The sequence below is a fragment of the Centrocercus urophasianus genome, unplaced genomic scaffold (genome assembly GCF_019232065.1).
Source record: "Centrocercus urophasianus isolate 14NV4802_14NV808 unplaced genomic scaffold, USGS_Curo_1.0 seq_37, whole genome shotgun sequence".
NCBI lineage: Eukaryota > Metazoa > Chordata > Aves > Galliformes > Phasianidae > Centrocercus > Centrocercus urophasianus.
Genome location: NW_024884944.1, coordinates 4278264 through 4297009, shown reverse-complemented (window position 1 = coordinate 4297009; position 18746 = coordinate 4278264). Strand labels below are relative to the sequence as shown.

General features: G+C 48.9%; 1 protein-coding gene across 5 annotated transcripts in view; it reads left to right on the top strand.

The window, feature by feature from the left end:
* Nucleotides 1-17433, top strand: part of POU2AF1 (POU class 2 homeobox associating factor 1) — a 31678-nt gene extending 14245 nt beyond the window's left edge. For 4 of the 5 annotated variants that reach the window (XM_042832112.1, XM_042832111.1, XM_042832114.1 and 1 more), the window contains 11 exons: nucleotides 5868-5995; nucleotides 6398-6440; nucleotides 6531-6802; nucleotides 7952-8223; nucleotides 10944-11049; nucleotides 11436-11582; nucleotides 12997-13048; nucleotides 13498-13664; nucleotides 13786-13902; nucleotides 15897-16061; nucleotides 16731-17433. In XM_042832112.1, coding sequence (XP_042688046.1) covers nucleotides 5868-5995; nucleotides 6398-6440; nucleotides 6531-6802; nucleotides 7952-8223; nucleotides 10944-11049; nucleotides 11436-11582; nucleotides 12997-13048; nucleotides 13498-13664; nucleotides 13786-13902; nucleotides 15897-16061; nucleotides 16731-16802 — 1541 coding nt within the window. In that variant the 3' untranslated portion in view covers nucleotides 16803-17433. Of the gene's footprint in view, nucleotides 1-5867; nucleotides 5996-6397; nucleotides 6441-6530; nucleotides 6803-7951; nucleotides 8630-10943; nucleotides 11050-11435; nucleotides 11583-12996; nucleotides 13049-13497; nucleotides 13665-13785; nucleotides 13903-15896; nucleotides 16062-16730 lie in introns of those variants that run through there. The other variant, XM_042832115.1, reaches the window with a different exon arrangement.
* The last annotated feature ends 1313 nt before the right edge of the window (nucleotides 17434-18746 follow it).

Genomic DNA, 18746 nt, shown 5'->3' with positions numbered 1-18746 from the left:
CATTGCTGAGCGTGGTGTTGGGTCTCAATGATTTCAGTGGAAGTCAGACTTTGTGATAGTTCTGTGAGTCCCCATTTAGTCCCACTGTCCTCTGCCAGTGTGACCAGCTGTGGGCTCGTGTTTCCTGCACCATCTGGTTCAGAGCACCTGTGATGCACAAATGGATGTCCTTGTGCAAGTCACGAAGCCATTAGTAAGTCCAGCTCTGTGTGCTGTAAAGCTGCTGTACAGCAGCTTTCTGTGGGCTGTTGCTCTGTCCCACTCCTGGATCCATTCACTGCCTGTTGCCCTTTCCTGATGGTTCTCAAATTAGAAAGCAGCTTCAAGCACTATTCAGAGTTAGACTAACAGAACGGTTTGGGTTGGAAGGGAGCTGAAGGCCGCCTGGTGCCGCTCCCTGCAGCGCACAGGGACACCCACAGCTCAGCAGTGCTCACAGCCCCGTCCAGCCTGACCTTGGCTGTCTGCAGGGACGGGGCACCACCGCCTCTCTGGGCAACCTGTGCCAGCGCCTCATCGCCCTCACTGCCAAACCTTCCTTACATCCAGTCTAATATTGGCTTTTCACAGCTATGTTTGCAATTGAGCTCAGGGCACTGCCAGCTGGAATGCGAAGGTAGAGGCAGAAATGTTTGCTCCATCCGTACCTGGATGAAAGGAGGCTGCACAGAACTCCTGGCAGCGTCCTCCATCAGGATGCCTCAGCATGGATTTAAATGGTTTTTAGCAGAGTGGGAGGTTTCAAAAGGAATGGTATCATCCCCATATTCTGCCCTAGCCATGAAATAAACAAAACCAAAACAAGAGAAGATCAAAACAAACAAACTGAGAATCGAAGATGAGGTGATTTGAATAGGTGTCACCTCACCAGAGGGCATTTCTCGTGGGCACTTCTGAAGGGCAGTTTCCTGCTTCTGCAGAGGACCTTTCAGCAGAAAGTCCTACAGGAACAGGACAGCCCTCAGCCCTGCAGTGACCAGAGGCCCTCGTCCTCTGGGGATTCTCGCATGGCTGGAGATGCGCACTGTGCCGTGACGCTGCGGGAGCTTCTGTGCAGGAATGGGGCCCAGAGCTTCCGCTGTGCAAAAGGCACAGCCTGAAAGCATCCCCTCCCACGGCAGGAGCAAAGTGACTGTAGGGGCTTCCCAGCTTTTGGCAGGATTCTGCTGGATGGGAGCCGGCCGCTCAGCGGAATGGGAAATTTCTATTGCACAGCACCTTCCCTCTTACGTGTCCGTATGCAGATAGCAACTCCATGTTGTATTTTGATGACAAAATGAGCATACTTCTCATGCAAATTTCTTCTGTTATGAGAGGGCATGCGAGCAGGTTGCAATTCGGCAAGTGTTTCACATTGACGTGGTATTTTTGGTGAGGTCAAAAAGCTTTGGACACAACTCCTACTCAAGTCCTGTGGGACCGGTGCAGGTAAGGCAGGATTCCCGTGCAACAGAGAGATGTGAATCTTCCCCTTTGCAAACCTCTTCCCAAATGCTTTTTAAGCCCCTGAAGCCTTTTCTGCCCTCAACAGATGTGGGCTCTGTACCGCCTTTCTGAAAGTATCAGATAATGAGACCGAGAGGTGAAACTGCAATATGTCGCATCTTGTGAGTCTTAATTTTGGTAAAACCCCACTGGGAAAGATGGATAGCATGAAAGTCGAGCCCATCCATGCTTTACGAAGCAGGTGTCGGGCTCTACGAATGACCACATCGGCAATTAAATGGAAGGCTTGCATTACTAAAATGGAAAGAGTATTCTGGGCTGGGAGGAATTGGGACATGCGGGTGAGACTTATGGTTAAGCCACTTTCTGTCTATCTCAGCTTCCCCTTTGTAGCAGGAGTTCTCTTATTCTGAAACAGATCATTTTTGGCAGCCCTCACCACCACACGGCCAATGCAGCCATCTCCCCATGCTGGAGCAGCAGAGCACAGGTTCTGCACAGTGCTCCCATGGCTTCCACTCCTTTACATCTCCTGGAGGTGAGGAGGAGACCTTTCCTACAAGGGCGGTGTGCAGAAGCATGCAGGAAGGATGCAGGCAGGGCATGATGGCACATGGATCTGCCAGAACCCAAGGCTGCTTTGGTGCTTGGCCATCTTCCACTTGTAGACAAAAACGAAGGGACTGGGCATAATTGTGCAATAAAGTCCTGTGGCACTGATCTGTTTCACTCCGTTGGGTAGCTGTAGCGCTAAGCAACTGAGCAGAAAGAGACCAAACACCGCACTGAGTTGTTGGTAAGCAAGTGAAATATTTAGTCAATTGATTTAATTACACTAAGGAGCCTCCCAAGTTCATTTCCTTATGCTGAGCAATGAACCATCGCTTGTTTCCTTTGCTCTTGCTCTGAGTTTCTCTGTTTATTGTACAGCAGATTCTCTGCCCAAGATGTTTGCTTAGCACTTTGCATTTAACTAAATCCTTATTGAGATACACACCCTCAGCGTGGCAAGCAGTGTAGGAAATAACCTGCTCTGGTCCAGTTCTCTTACTCTCTTGTCTTATAAAAGAATGGCAATACCTCACAGGAGATTTGGGATGTGTCAGAAGCACGGAGTGACTTCTGGCCTCCAAATGGACACACCACACCAACACCATGGCCTGGGGCCATCATTTCAAGTGGAGAGACCACTGATGAGATGACAAAGTTGGTAATGACCAAAGGCAATATGGGGAAATGCTACATTTGGAGTTTCTTCATGGTTTATCCACACAAAAAATGCTGTGTGCTCTGTTTGTCAGCCAAAGAATGGTCTGTTGGTCGTGAGTCCCAGTGCCTACCAGCCAGCCCAACCTGTTGCCATCAACACAACTCCCTAAAATTTTGCTAGAAATAAGTCTGTCTGCTTTGATCGTGACTCGTTTCCAAGCAGCAACAGCTGCAAACCAATGCTACCAGATTGAATACTTCTAAAAAGCATTCTGAAGAATGCTGAGTCTGAATTGAATACAAAATGCAGACAAACGTAGTGCAACGTTTGGTCTCTTGCTTCAATATTCCTCAGTGGACATTGTTTTTTTTAATGTAAAAAGATCTGAATTAGAGTCAAAGCATGCAAGCAATGTATCCAAAGCTACACCTTATTTTTCTCCCCTTTCTTTTGAACTTTTTATTCACCAAAGTTCACTGCACACCACAGTGGTGTCAACAGCTGCTCTATGGAATTTTCAAGACCGAAGGCCAAATGTCAGTGGTTTGTTAACTAAAATGCAGTTTTTTCTTGTTATCCAAGAGGAACCGTTTGCTTTTTGGCATTAATGTAAATAAGAAAAAGATTTCTGTTGTATTTCTTTTCAATTTTCTTTTATTACATTGGAAGGAAAGAGCAAAATGTTTGCTCTGGTTGCACTGACTGGTTGATAGCTTATCAAACATAGAGCACGAGCACAGAGAAAGGGAACTTTGTGAAGCGTGTTGCTTGCTTCTCTGCAATCTCAACAAGCTGAACGGCAGAGCAGCTTTCAGTCCAACACCTCCATGGGCTTTTTGCTGTTGTCTCTGATGCATAGCACTGCAGGGAGTGCTGTGTTTGGTACCGTTTGGTGCTCTCCATCCACTTGGAGAGATTGCTCCGAAGGGTTTGGGGTTCATGCCAGGCTTTTCTCAGCAATCAGCAAATGCAGCGAGTGATAACATTGATGAAAGGAGCTTGGTTTTGTGAGGCGGCCTGACCAAAGCGTTGCAATGAGCTCAAATAAGTTTGCACACAGAAACTATGGCCAATCCTACTGGCTGGGTCGGGTTCCCTCTCTTCTCTCTACGCTTCCAATGCTTTGTACAGTGCTCCAGCTCCAGCAAACAGCTGCAAATTGGACCTAGTGCCTGGTAAGGAGGATGTATGGCTGTTGTGCTATGCACGCTTGAGCACCAAACTACATGATGCTGTTCTTTATTTGTTTTGGGTTTGTTGGTGCATTGCAGCTCAGTGTGACAGTCTTGATTAAGCATGAGTTCAAGGTAGGCTTGATGGTTCATTAAGGCAACCCTGATAGAAGAGGCTGGAGAGCACTCAGTCCAGCTGCGTTCTCACAAGGATGCTCAGTGGTCATCACTTCCCAAAATATTGTAGAAGATCAAGTTATTTTGCTTTATGAGGAATTGCGCACTGAAGGCCAGGCTCAGTTTGCTCTATTTTTTCTGTGCTGCTCAGACATGGTGCACACTTGAGCAGTGGAAAAGCAGCTGTGCTAGCATTATTTTTATTTCTGGAGGTCAGCTTGGGGGGAACCGAAATATGTCATGCAGACTTTGGTTTTATTTCTTATCTTTTTTTTTTTTTTTTTTTTTTTTTTTGGTTACTCTGCTTACACCGGAAACTGTGAATAGGTATATTTGTCAGCTTTTACAGTAAATTTCTTCTCTCCCATCCCCCAAACCTGGAGCCAGAAACCGCCATCCTTCCCCACCCAGCCCTGCAGGGAGGAGCTGTGAGGCAGTGTGGACAGGGCTTTGCCAGGGGGACGTTCAGCCCCTCGTGCACCCTACAGCATGCTGGCTTTGGCAGAGCCAATGGCTTTGCTCGCCATGAACAGCAGCAACACTTCCATACCAATGTCATGCAAGAGCAAGAAGCACCTTTGGGATGGGTTTCATTTCAGACCTGTCCTGTATTCAGTTTTCAGAGTTATCAGTGCAGCCCGCAGCACAGTGCTGTGTGGCACTGCCTTTAATTAGCCTTAGAGAAATTAATGCCAATTAACATTGTAAAAGCAGAGCTGTATTCAACAAAGTGACTTTCATTCCCTGTGCTGACTGCATCTCCAAAGCCACAGGAGCTATGAGAATGCAGGCAACCTGCTTTGAAGTTCCACAAGGAATGGTCAGAGAGGGCAAGTGCACATTAGGCAAAGGCTGAGAAATCAGCTCTGCTTCAGCTATTGCTCCAAAGCATGGAATTTTCCCTATATGCATAAGGGTAACAAACAAAGAGAGCAGTTCCACGCATAACTGTGGTGTTATCTGCTGCCAGAAGTATTTATAATGGCCTCTGAAGATTTTGTGATCAAATGGTATGTGGTGGGGCTGAAAGAGCAAACTGGTGGTATTGCAAAGCTGAGGGAAAGTAAGGATTTCGTTTTTAAAAGGAGTCCAAGCAGAAAAGTTAACTCTGTCAAACATTTTTGAGGTTCTCCTGTAATTTTAGACTCAGTTTTTCATTTTGTTCTGCAGTGCAAAGCACAGATCGTAAATCTGAATCAACGCTTCCTACTGGGATGGTGCTTTTCATGGATGATTTGAGCTGGATATCCAGCTGGGCTTCTTCATAAAGCCAACTGCAATCCTCAGAAATGGAAACTTACCAACTGACATGCTTACAGACCGAAGGGCAGCAGCAAGTCTTGCTATCAGTGCTTCTGAAAACACAGGGCCTTCCTGAGCTTTGCTATCCCGTGGTCTCCTGCTCTAAAATGCCTCCAGTGACACTGTGTGTAATGTTGGGTGATAATATCTGCTGATGAAGAATGGTGTTTGCTCTGCTCTCGTTGTCTCATCATTTACCTTGCTGAGCCCTCCCTGCCTGCTTCCAAAAGCCCTGGGGCACACGTGTCCAATGAGAGATGGCTGCAATGGCTGTCCAAGTGGGGATGCTCTTCACGTTTGGTTCTGTTTGCTTTTGAATAACATGTTTAAACCATAGCATATTTCTCCCAAATCTCTCATCACCCAGCCTGCAGTTCACTCGGACCCGTTTGCCCTCCAGGTTTTGTAAATCACTGCACTGCACACCTGTGGCACAGGAGCAACAGGAAGCAGACAGACCAAAGGGAAAGTGCATCATGTAGGAGTGTTCTGCAGGAAAACGGGGGCAAGAAAAGACAATAAACACCACCTGTCTCTTTGTTTCTTTTTCTTTTTTCCAGCTTCTGCTTCAGAACAACAGCCGCAGCCTCGCCCCTACCAAGGGGTCCGCGTCAAAGAGCCAGTGAAGGAGCTATTGAAAAGGAAGCGGGGAAATGCTCATAATGCCACTGCAGCAGCAGCCACAACGGTAGGAGGAAGAAAGAAATGCAGGAGCAAAGCTTGGTTGGGTGGCTGGGAGGCCCTGGCACGGCTTGGTGCAATGAGAGAAATCTTTGTATCACCAGAGTGTTCAGAGATAGCAGAACCTCTCGTTACCTGGGGATACTATGAAATATGTTTTAAATGCAATATATAAGTTAGATGTAAATGAAGACCATGTTTTGAGCGACCTGGGAGTTGTCCCTGCCTATAGCAATTGGGTTGGAAGTATGTGATCTTAAAGGTCCCTTCCAACCCAAAGCCTTCTATGGAATAAATACATTTGCACCTTTACAGTTCTGGGCAGCTTCAGCCGCCATTGATTTGGCTGAATGGAGACAGGGAGCTGCTTATGGTATTAATCCTTGGATATTTTTCTTCTCTTTTCTAGGTCGTTTTGCCCCACCAGCCCCTCCCTTCCTACACACCAATGGGTAATACTTCCTTGATTTTCTACCTGTTTCTCAGCCCCGCTGCAAGGAAAGCCACACAGAACTGAGCTGTGACCCCCTCCTGTCTTCCAGGCCAGCCGTGTATCGATGTGGATGCTGCTGCCCCTCCACTGCCCAGCACAGAGGAAGGAGCACTGTGTTCCAGCTGGCTCTCCCAGCCCTCTCCCTCATCCCTGCAGCCTCTGACTCAGTGGACCACTTACCCCGACTACGTGTCCCACGAAGCAGCCAGCTGTCCTTACACTGCAGACATGTACATCCAGCCTATGTGTCCCAGTTACACGTTGGTTGGGCCTTCGTCTGTACTGACTTATGCTTCTCAGCCACTGATCACCAATTTCGCGGTAAGTCGAAGGCACCTGAGTATAAATGATGGCAAATTCCCCACCTTCCAAAAAGCGTCAATGGGGAGTGCAGGATGGAACTCATATGATTTAATTATTGTCATGCAGCTCATTCTTGCATGTATTCTCATAGTGTAGCCCCTTCTTGGGCATTGGAGAGCTTTGAAGTTGCTTTGAAATTGGAGACTCCTCTGCCATTTCTCCAGCTCTCCACACTCCTTTAGCACTTTTCATGTTGCTGATACAGCCTGTTCTTGCTGCTGTCCTGAGAAATGAGTCATCTCCCACCATGTCAGCAACAGGGCTGCCATTGCCTTGAGTTTGTTTGACTCTGTGGACGTTATTTATTGTCAGGGAGTATTGTTTGCAGCTCAGGAATGTTAATGGGGAGTGTTCAGCTTACTGTTGTCATTGGTTCCAGCTGGAGTAGGGGTTCTTCATCTTGGATTTGCAGTAGCTGAGAAAGCTGCAGTTCTGAGTGGATTTACTCTATGGCTCATAAACACTATTGTCAAATCAAGTACTTAGAATCATAGAATGGCTCAGGTTGGAACTCAGAGATCACCCAGTTCCAACCCTCTGCCACAGGCAGGGCTGCCACCCATTGGTTCAGGCTGCCCAGGGCCCCATCCCACCTGGCCCTGAGTGCCTTCAGGGATGGGAGGGAAGCTGTCCCTCCAGAGGTCTGTGCAGTCGTCATGGGATTCTTCACTATTTAATTCCAAATATTTGGAAAAAAAACAAAACAAAACAAAAACAAACAGAAGTGAAGGGAATTCTGGGAAACACCCACTGGACATGCCAGGAAAATGGCTTGGTAAAAAAATGCTGCCAAAGAAGGCAGCATTCAGCGCAGAGCAGAGCTGTCTCGTGGCCTTGCAGCGAGGGTGGGACTGGGAACAGAAAGCTGAAGGGAACTCGTCATGAGCACAAGCTACTGCCCGCGAGCACCTGGGACACCCACAGCCACTGCTCTCATGGGAGCCAGCGTGGGAAAACTGTCACCTTGGGTGTAAAGCTTCCCCAGAGAGACAGGAAAAGGGATGTTCAAAGTGAGACTGAGCATCCTTCCCCTCGTTTCCCATCCTCCCCGCGCCCCACCCTACGGCCAATGGTTTTATTCTGTCCAATGTCTCTCCTTCCCACCAGCCCCGCAGCAGCACCCCGGCCGTGGTGCCCCAGCTGGAGGTGACGGAGCAGCAGCCACCCATCACCTACTTCCCGTGGGCTCAGCCCCTCTCAGCACTGCCAGCCCCCACCCTGCAGTACCAGCCGGCCTCTTCCACGCTCCCCACGCCGCAATTTGTGCCCCTGCCCATCTCCATCCCTGAGCCGGCCCCGCAGGAGCTGGAGGACGCCCGCAGGGTCATCGGCACACTGCCCCTAGAGAAGCTGCTGCTAGAAGATGAAGACAATGATACGTATGTGTTAAACCACGCTCTCTCTGTTGAAGGGCTTTAAGCTGCACATCTTGGGTCCGGTCCTCGTATACTCAATGCTCCACCACGAGCACTGAGTACAGAGGAAACCCGGCCCAGAGTTGACTTGGGGTTTTATTGTCCGCCTCCAGCACACCGTGGCTGAGTGCTGAGTGAAACTTGCTTTGTCCTGGGGCCCAGCACCCAATGTCTGTGCTGTTACAGCCTCAGCACGAGGTGACTTTCATCTCACAGCCTGAAATGGACAAACCGTAGTGTAGCCCTGGCCAACTGCAGTGTTGGGTGAGGGTGCCCTCGCCTCTAAGTGTTGGCAAGACCTTTCCAGTAGGACTGCTTTCTAGAGCTAATGCCTTGTGTATGTCTTTTCTCTGTCTGTAGAGCTGTTTATGCCGCTGTTTGGGGGCCTGCATTGATACTTTTCAAAATTGAACCACCCCTTTGGAAAACAAGAAAATGTAGAAGGTCCATTTGTTCTACTGGTGCAAATGGGTGCATCAGTCCAAAGATGAAAAGTCGATACAGTTGAACTACATGACAGTGCAGTAGGGTTTCCCTGTGCGCAGAGCAATGCAAAGTGGCCTGGGTGAAACCTCTGATTTCACGTGAAGGTGAAACTCAAAGCTCTCACCTTCTCTGTCCCTGTAAGACAGGTGTGTAGGCATTGAAGGACAGTGCTTTGCAGTCGTGATCTTTCATCTACAGAGTGCTTTTTGGACTCTGAATTTTCATCTCGGAGATGGGGGGCTGGTTCTGTGGCTGGCTGGTAATGCTGCGTGTTCTACCAATGGACAGATCCTGGTCCCACTGATGCCACCGAGAGTTTTGCCTGAGTCAGGATTGCACAGCATGGCCCCATATCAGCAAATCATTGAGAAGACAGGGTCTTCCAAAACCTGGACTTCAGCCTAACGAGAAATTTGTGACATTACTATTAGCTGGCAATACTTTCATTTCTTCTGTAGCATTTGAGTACGAAGTTGTCGGTGTGCTGAGCCAGGGAACCTTAATGACCTCTCTTGTGCCTTACTGTTATGGAAAGTTCCTCTGCGTTGTAGTTTCCCAAGCTCACAGGTGCACACATTCTCTCTTATGGCTTTCTGGTTTTCTTTCCCAGACAACGAGTAGCTTTACCTTTTCCTCCGATGCCGCTGTAAATCTTGTTGTTGATGTTCAGGAGTGCCATGCCACAAACATACTTGCAGATGTACCCCCTTCTGATTTTTGTTTATCATTTCCTTAAAAAAACCTGGGGGCTCTTGGCTGGTGAACACAATTTCTCTGGGTTTTTCTGCTTTCTGAAGCCCAGGATCCTTAGCTGAATTCAGTACTTGTGAGATTATGCAAAGTAATTTATTGCACTGCTGACTGCCTGGTGCCCAGCACTCCAGCTGCCACCCAGGCAATATTTCAAGTAATGTTTTATGCCTGAGTGAGGTTTGCAAGATCAGAGCAAAAGTCTTGAGGACTTTCAAAGCGTATTTCATTGTTTAATATTCACAAATCTAGAAACAAGAGCAACAGATCATGTAAGTGATCATAAATCACTTGAAAATAGCAGAAGTCCAGGCGCACCGAAATTAGTGGCTTACATTTGCAGAAAAACCCAGCAAAGAAATTAATTAGAAGGAGTTTGGTTCACCGCTGCTTACTCCAGTTTTATGAGTACAGAATCATTCGGTAAAACTGGGATAACAGGTGTGAGAACCAAACCTGTGGTTGCTAAGATTGCATTTTAATTCCTTTCACTTCAATGTATGTAAATTCTGTGTGTGGATACCAAAGATGAACTACTTCAGAATTTCTTTCTGGGTTGTTCTGGTTAGAAAAAAAAAAACAAATTATTCTCCAATAAAGATCTACAGTAACTTCCATACGCCTGGAGTGTTTTATTTCCTATGCAGAAGTATAACCCAGCGCTGGGTTAGCAGTCAGCCCATGAGTACAGCCCAGAGCCCAAGGAGCTGTTGGGCTTTCTGCTAGTTTTGCACGTTGAGGCAGGCTAAAGAGGATCTCTGTGGTCCAAATGTGGGCTGGGAGCACTGCTTGCACTGCACTGCTGCTGTTTGGGTGTTGGTTTGATCACAGTTACCTGCTATTGGTAACCATGTAGATGCATGGTGTGCACTCACAGCTCATGCTGAGCTTGACTGCAAACCAGACCACCCGTGAAGTTGCATTTCTACTTCCTAAAATTGCAAGCTGTGGCTCTGGGGTACAAAATCACCTGGGGGAAGAAGTGACTGCCCACTGGTTTATATGACTAAGAAGTGTTGAATGTTGCTGTCTGGAGAGGAGCAAATTGGGCTGCTAGGGTTCCTTGTGCCAAGGTTTTATGCTACCATGGCACGCAGGGCTGTGTGACCCCAAACCAGTGGGAGCCCCAAAGCTGAGTTTGTGGGGGACTTTGGTACATCGTGGCACAAGTGTCAAGCTCACCCGAGGGAAAGTGCTGATGTGGAAAGGAGCCAGCAGGGCAAAACCCAGGGTGCTGAGGGATTGGGAAAGCAGCAGTTATATTGAGGTAGGAAACCCAGTTCCTTGGAAATGGGGTTATCTGAACCTCAAGCCCTTGGGGTTATGGCATAGTTTGGGGGAACTCTGGGTATAAAACCCCCAAAGCAGTGCTGTTACCCTGTAAAACTGTTTGCTTCCAGGGTGATCCATGGCCAAGCAGTGATCGATGTCTTTATTTACTGTCTTAGAATTCTACATATTTATGCAGCTAAAGGTATGAGGGCGTTTACGTTGGCAGCTGCAGAGCGCATGAAGGAGCTGCGGAGACTCGATGCCAAGGAACACAGAGGAAAGGTAATGCTGAGCACCTCCTGCAAACAGCAGCATTTGGGATGGCGCAGGCTGCGTGGCTGAGAGCAGCCGATGCTGTGAAAATCCCCTTCAGCCTCCCTGTTACTGCAGGAGTAGCTCTGAGCAGTTGCTATGCCTTGCTCTGGCGCTCTGAAAGCGCTGCACTTGATTTGCCATCTGAATTAGGGCAGGAGAGCTCAGCAGGAGCTGGAAGTGCCCCTCACTCGCGGTGCCATGGGCTCTAAATCTGCCTGTGAGCTCCCCTCGGTTTGTGCACCACAACCCTTGGCCTTCTAGATCCCATCCGACCCAGCCTGCTCTCCCTTTCTTTTTTTATGATCACATCTCCTTCCAGACTCTCAGGGCTCTCTGCTGTGCTGCCATTCCAGACCCCGCTCCTGGTGGCCGTCACTGCCCGGCAGCCAGCGATCGTCCACGATTTGATCCAGGCAGGAGCAGATGTCAATGCTGTAGACAACAAAGGGCAGTCAGCTCTGCACCTTGCTGCAACGTATGGGTATGCCCAGGTTCTCCAGGTAGGAAAAGCTTTCATGGTTTAATTGCTAGCAATGTAAGCCTGTGTTTTTGTCTCATTATCGCCGTCTTTAAGGAACTTTCAGAAGGGAAGATGTCTGTAAGCAATTAAGATTTTAAGAGGAGAAAAAAGCGTATCTTTCCATTCATGTTAGGATCTTCCCAGGGTTTTTTTTCCTAATTTAGGATTTGCAGCCAACACCATCACAGAAGGAATCTCCCCAGCTTTTCTGTAGGGGAGAATAAATTCTTCCTGCTGAGCTGATGGCGGGCTGGATGAGGTGGGCTCACTTGGGTTGAACAAGACTGCAGGGTGTTGGATAAACCCAAAGCTATGGGATATACAGCTCCAGCAGCCATCAGTTCTGCTTGGCACACGTCCTGGGAGGGCCAGCAGCAATGGTTAATGTATAACGCGGGCAGTTCTTTGGAAAGCAGGTGTTTCATTTAAAGCACAGTGCATTCAGATAATTCCATCAGTGCCAACTGGAGTGGTGGAAATGAATCTGTTTTATTCTTCTCAGTGTTTATTTTTTAAACATAAAAAGAGGAATCAGGGGGAGCAAGGAATAGTGCACGTGGGTTTGCTCCTCGCCCGGGTCACAGGCATGACATGCAATGGCATTTTTTGGTTTTGTTCTTCTTAACACCTGAGGCGTCTAATCTCTACACATCAGCTCAAAGCCTCTTGTCAGTGTTTGCTTTGGGTATATTTTATTCTTGTTATGATAAGAGAGCACAAGCCCTAACGTTTCTGAGTAATCCTTCTCCTTGTCCAACACGACGGCGTTGGGATGAGTCACCACGCAGCCAAATCCCCATGCAAGATGCTGTAATGAACAACATGCTGCCTTCAGTCCAGAGCAAAATATACACAATCTGTGGTAGTTCAGACAAGGAGCTATTTGGCAGCATCACATCAGATCTGTTCTTTAAGGCACTTCTTTTGCTCCCTTCTAAACCCAAGCAATGCTCACCTGCAGACCACTGTGTCACTCCTGCATGCTTATCCTTGCTAAGAGTAACTTGGAACAAACGTGAAGCGGTGTGACCAAGGTATGCCTGAGCTCAGTGCAGGGGAAGTGTGAGGAAGTTAACACCCTTGAGCTCAATTTTAGGAACTGAGAATCTAGTAGAACCCAACGGGGTATTCTTGGGTTCGTTTTAGGGGACTTAGGGAACGTGATCACCTTGTGCAAACCTGAGTGACATCCCTGCTAGGAAATAGGACTCAGCGTGCCAAAATCCAGTGCCAAACTGCTTAGCCTACAGTTAAATTATAATTGCCTCTTGTCTAATTGCCTCTTCTGGGGGGGTTGGTTGGTGGTCTTTTCCCATCTTTTGTTAGCTCCAACTGTTGTGATTCAGACAACGTTCTGCTGAGCTAAAATTGTCCCAATTCTCTGTCACTCCCAGGTGATTCTTTCACAAGGCCTCCCTCTCGATTTAGAAATGAAGGATTTTGAAGGTGAGACCTTATGCACAAGCATTTTATCGTGGTCCTAAAAGAAAGAAAGAAAGAAAGAGGTGATGCCATTGATGTCAGTGGCTGATGCTGATGTGCATTGGGGTCGGCTGATGTGTGGGGTGGTGGGCTCAGGGGCATCGTTGCTGGAAGCTCAAATGTCACAAAGTTCAGTGGTGCCTCAGTGCACACACGGAGCCAAGTACACACCAAAATGCCCCCAGATTGTCTGTGCAGCCAGAGTGGGACTTTTGGAATTAGAGAAAGGTCTCGGGGCTTAAAGACACCCTTGCCAAGATATGTGCATAGTATCTTTGGTGTGGAAAGGACCCTTAAAGGCTACCTGGTCCAACTCACCTTCAGTGAGCAGAGACACCCACAGCTCCATCAAGAGCTCACATCCTCCCCTTATGGTGCTGCTCTGATGGGGACCATTGTCACTCCCTCCCCAGGCCATACCCCTCTGCACTGTGCTGTCCTGGCCCACAACACACTGCTGCGGGACCGGGGCCACCTGGCACTGCCAGAACAGCAGAGTGAAGAGCTGCAGCACCAGAGCTGGGAGCTGGAGACCTGTGTGCAGCAGCTGGTGCAGGCGGGAGCTTCCATCTACAGCCGGGTAGGAACTGCTTCTCCCCATCCCTCATTTGTCCCCCTGCCGTTTGTTGGTACGGGGATTCTGCCTTAAGATGCTCTGCGGAAAGATTCTCATTTGGTTGTGTTTGTCTGCACTGAAATAGGATGTGAAAAGCAACAAGACAGTTCTTCATTACACCGTCCAGGATGGGAACGTCTCCCTGCTCCGCTACTTCCTGGAGCTGAATGCTTTCAAATCCAAGGACTTCATCAACAGCAAGGTGAGCCCAGACAGAGGCAGCGCAGAAAGCACTGGGGTCCTGCAGAAAGCACTGGCTCCCCTCCCAGACATGTTTTTGAGCAGCAGAGGCACTCACATGGGACTTAGTGCAGGGCTTGGGCTGAGCCCTGGCAGCAAGACAGATAATGGGGGGGAGAGGGATGTGGGAAATGATTTCTTGGGGAGGGATGGGAACTTTGTGACACTGGGCTGAAGGTTAGCGTTAGGGTTAGGGTTAAGGTTAAGAAAATAGCTCAGCAGTGATGTGATGCTTTGCTGTTGGCAGTGTTTGGGGCAGCTGTGTGTTGGTAACCTGCCCTGGCAGTGCCCTGCACAGCAAGGGACAAAGCTCCAGTGCTAAATGCATGGAGTCGGGCACTGCTTACAGAGCTGAGATATTGCCTCAGTGTGGTGTTTCTATGGGCACGGCCATCCTGGATGAGCTGGGAGCTTCCCAGCCCTGCTGCTGTCACCCCCCCCCTGCCTGCCCCACGCTTCACCTCTGAGCAGACACAAAGCAGTGACACTATCTTGCAGCTCCATCAGCTGCACCCATCCTCCTGAGCAGAGATCCTGACATTCCTGTGTGTGCTGAGCAATTGCCCTGCACTGTCAGCCAGAGATCCCAGCAGCTGCCACCTCTGTGCAGCTCTGGGGAAAGATTTGGGTGCTCCTGCAGAGCTGAGCTGTTTGCTAGGGCACAAAACCCAACCTTTTGGGCTGGAGGATGGGAAAACATGTTTGGTTTAGTGTGTACGCACTGGGTTTTTATTTTTCTTTTATTGCATTCTTTCTGTATCTTTTAAGAGCCATCAGGCACGTGCTATCTTGTCCAGGGGAGTCTGCTGTTGTCTCTTGATCACAATGCTGGGAGAGCTTCTTACCGCGATAGGATCGCTTGGAGCTTTGTTGGTGGGATGCCTGGGACAGGGAGAAATGCAGTGGCAGGGTTGGCTGCTCCTATCTGGGCTTCCTACCTCTTCCAAGCACAACAAAGAGAAGAAAATGGAGATTTTGTGTTTTGGCTTTCCTGGCTCACCCTTTGCTTGCTGCAAGTTGTCTCATTCCAAATTCAGTCGACTGTGGATCTCACGATGAGAAAACCATTGAAGGTTTTGAGGCATTTTTCATCTCACCCATTTCGAGAGCCCAGATGTGCTCTGAAATTGTGGCTCACACAAGTCCCACTAAAGTCAGTGGAGGGGCTTCAAGATCAAGCACTGCCAGCTGGCCTGGCCCTCATGGCCTTGTGCCTGGGCTTGGAAGCTATCGAGTGCCTCTGCCACCAAGATGCAGCAAACAAACGCAGACGTTTCCTTTTTAATGAGCATTCGTATAAAGACCTTGTAAACTTTCTCTTGAGTTTATGGGATGGTAAAATTGACAAGTGTCTGCTTGTTCGGTGCTTGTAAAAATGCCTTGCCTGCGAATAGCTATTGAGATTTCCATTCTAATTCGCTGTTTTGTTTCGTGCTTCCAAGTCTCTGATGTCTGGCTGGTAAAAAGGAGGTGAAAATCACACACGTCCCTTTTCGCAGTTGGTGCCATCTGTGCCCATCTTTCCCAAACTCATCAGAAACGTCTGATTGTTTCAGTGAGGAACAAACAGATACAGCTGCCCCAGCGAGACTTGGTGCCGACTAAAAATACCTCTCCTTGTGCATCTGCATGCTTGCTGCTCGCCGTGTCAAACCGTTACGGGTCATACCCCAGTGGGCAGCGTTAGGGTTGCATGGGCAGGTGCCATGCCTCGTGCTGAGCTCCCCTGCTCAGCCTGTGCTGCATGGAGGGATGTGAGCTGCTGGAGCTCTGGTTCTCTGCACCCTTCTGCAGTGCCTTCCGGAGCACCTCCTGCTGAAGCCATGAATGGGGAACAGGGGTAGGGATACTCTCTCGGCTCTGGATAAGAAATGGCGTGAGGTTTCTTGATGTCCATTACGAGGGCAGTTCTAAAAAAGGGGCACAACCCTTCAGAGGATTTTTCTTTATTTTTAGGCCCATGGAAACACAGCTCTGCACATGGCAGCTGCGCTGCATGGTGACAAGAACCAGAAGGAAATCATTCAATTGCTCCTTGACCACGGGGCAGACCCAAGCATCCGAAACTTAGACAACGACCAGCCGATCCACATGGCTCCTTCTGGGAAAGCTGGGGACCAGGTGAGTGTTCCTGCTGCACCAGTGCCCTCTGCCTTTAATGGAGGAAACAGGGAGGACAGCCTGGGCAGCCTGGTCTGGTATTAAATGTGGAGGTTGGTGGCCCTGCATGGGGCAGGGGGTTGGAGATTCATCATCCTCTGAGGTCCATCCCAACCCTGGCCATTCTGTGATTCTGTGAGGATGCTGTGTGCCAACAGTGCTGGCCAAGTTGTGTGGCATGGGGCTGAGCTCGCTGGGGGATCCCTACTTCAGCAAATCCAAAATGAAGGAGCACAAAGCAGGCTTTAGAACCAATGGATCGTTAAGGTTGGAAAAGACCTCTAAGATCATCAAGTCCAACCATCAGCCCACCACCACCATGCCTACTGAACCACAGCTGTGCTGTGCCAATCTACAGCTGTTCCCCCATGGCAGCATGACTCAAGGGAAGATAAGGTTTCATGTCTATGGGTATGAAAGGGCTCCTGGAGCTCATTTTAGTCTCAGTGAGTTAGAATGTATATTTAGTCTGGGAGTATATAATGGGGGGGGGGGGTGTATGCATCTTAGTGTCCACACGCAGCTTGTGACTGTCACTCCCCACAGCTTCACGTGGTGCATTGTAATACACCATATATATATCATATAATACAATAATACAATAATACCTTTGCATATTTTTTTTTGCAGGTCAGGCATTTGCTGAAGAGAGGGAAAGTCACATCAACATTCATTTCCTGCTGCCGAAATGCCAGATCCTAGGTTGGAATGGCTTCAGCTTCAGCCTGTGGCACGAAGCCCCATAGAACAACCATGAGGATGGTTAACCAGCGTGTCTCTGCCCCCAGAATCTATACGCTGGGTTGGGATGGCAGTGTTTCTCAACCTGTGGCCTTTGGACCACGAGTGGCATGGGAGATATCAAGAGATAAGCTCTGAGATGGCAGAGAAGCTTATTTTGTCAACAGGGAATGCTAATAATCCCGTGACACAAATAAGCAAACATTTAACATGCAGCCAAGCTTTGGTTTGGTGGCAAAGGGCAGCCAGGACACAAGATGGTCCTTGGTAGCAATGGTTGAGAAATACTGCTCCAAGCCCTGCTCTCGTCCTGTGCGGAGGCACTGGGTGAAACGCTGAAGCCTCTGTGATGTGCAGTGAGTTCGACTGTCCTTGGGATGCACAGACCTGGGGGGAAGGGAGAGAAAGACTGGACCGAAGAGGTCGGCACCAAGACTGCAGTTTCCAGGGCCACGGCTGAACTAAAGACCTCCAAGGGAGGAGGAGCAGCTTGTTCCTGCAAGCTGCTGCTCTCCCTGCTCTTAGCACTTTGAGGAGGGGAGCTGAATCAGCTCTCCATTGCCCCATTGCTCACCCCAACCCTTGAAAGGAGAGCAGATGCTTGTGAGAGCAAGCGCGTGGCTGTCCTCGTCCCACGTTAAGAAGTTCTTATCCTTTCTGTGAAATGATTTGTGAATTGCTGTGCAATCAGCTGGCGGTGTGCGGGGCAGGAGGAGTGAAGGCAGGTGCCTGCAGGGGGTGAGAGCTCTGCTGGGACAACCAACACAGAGGTTCTCATCCCCAGCGCACGCTCTGCATGTTGTTCTCTCAGCCTTGCAGAGTTGTTTTCTTCCACTGGGGCTGAACTGATTAAGTTGAAGGGCAAATCTCTTAAATCACCCCCGTGACTTCCTCCATCGCCCATTAACTCAATGCAGCAGGGCTTTGTTAGGCACTTGCGAGCCCTGCAAACCCTTCAACGACTGTTTTGCAGATCCAAACAAAAGCTCTTAAGAAATGCAGGAATCCCGATTAGAGACCTCCTGACTTCCTCATCCCTCCTCTTTGCTGGTTGGCTACCGCTTCTCACTACATCATGCCTACAAACCTGCCAGCGCCCTCTGACAAAAAAAAGCGGGCGCCTATTTGCATGTGTTTGCATAAATTTGCATGTATCTGGGCTCGGGCCGGCTCAAGCATGTGCTTCCTTGCTTTGATGGGATGCTGTAACGAGACCCAAATGAGTGAGAACTGCATTGACGAGGAACAGTGGGGAATAAATTCTCTTTCTCGACCTTGAGACGATCCTTCCCGCGGCTCAGCAATGATCCCCGCGCCGTTCTGTGCCAAAATGAATTTCATCCCTTTGGGTCTGATCGCAGGATCTCCACTTCTTGCAGATATTTTGAGGAGGAATGTCCCTTTTATAACATCAGCAGCGCTGGCAGCGCTAATACCCCTTGTTTGCACACTTTATCTCTTCCTACCCGTGGCTTCAGATAAGAAGAGAACAAAGGCTCGTTGACGCTGAACAAACGCTTCCAAGTGGCACCATGGAAAAGCCATTGGGCGGCTGGCAAGGAAAGCTTTTTGATCAGATCCCCTGAGCAACCGGTTACAAGAAGAGCCCTTTATTTTCTCTGTAACTGCAGAGAGCTATTCGTGGCTCAGAATGGGGAGATCCTCATTTCTGAGTGCCCACGTGTTTGTCCCACCTGGCTTGGTAGCGCTGTGCCAGTTCTGTTAGAGCTACGGCATGAGCCACTGTCATGTAATCAGCTTTTACAAGGGAGGAAAGCAGGGAAATAACGTGCTCCTCACGGCCACAAAATCCACCGTCAGCCTTTGAATGGTTTCCCCCTCTGTTGTTTTTTCCTCCCAGTTCACAATCAGCCCAGGAATCCTTGTGTCAACAAGGGGCGAGCT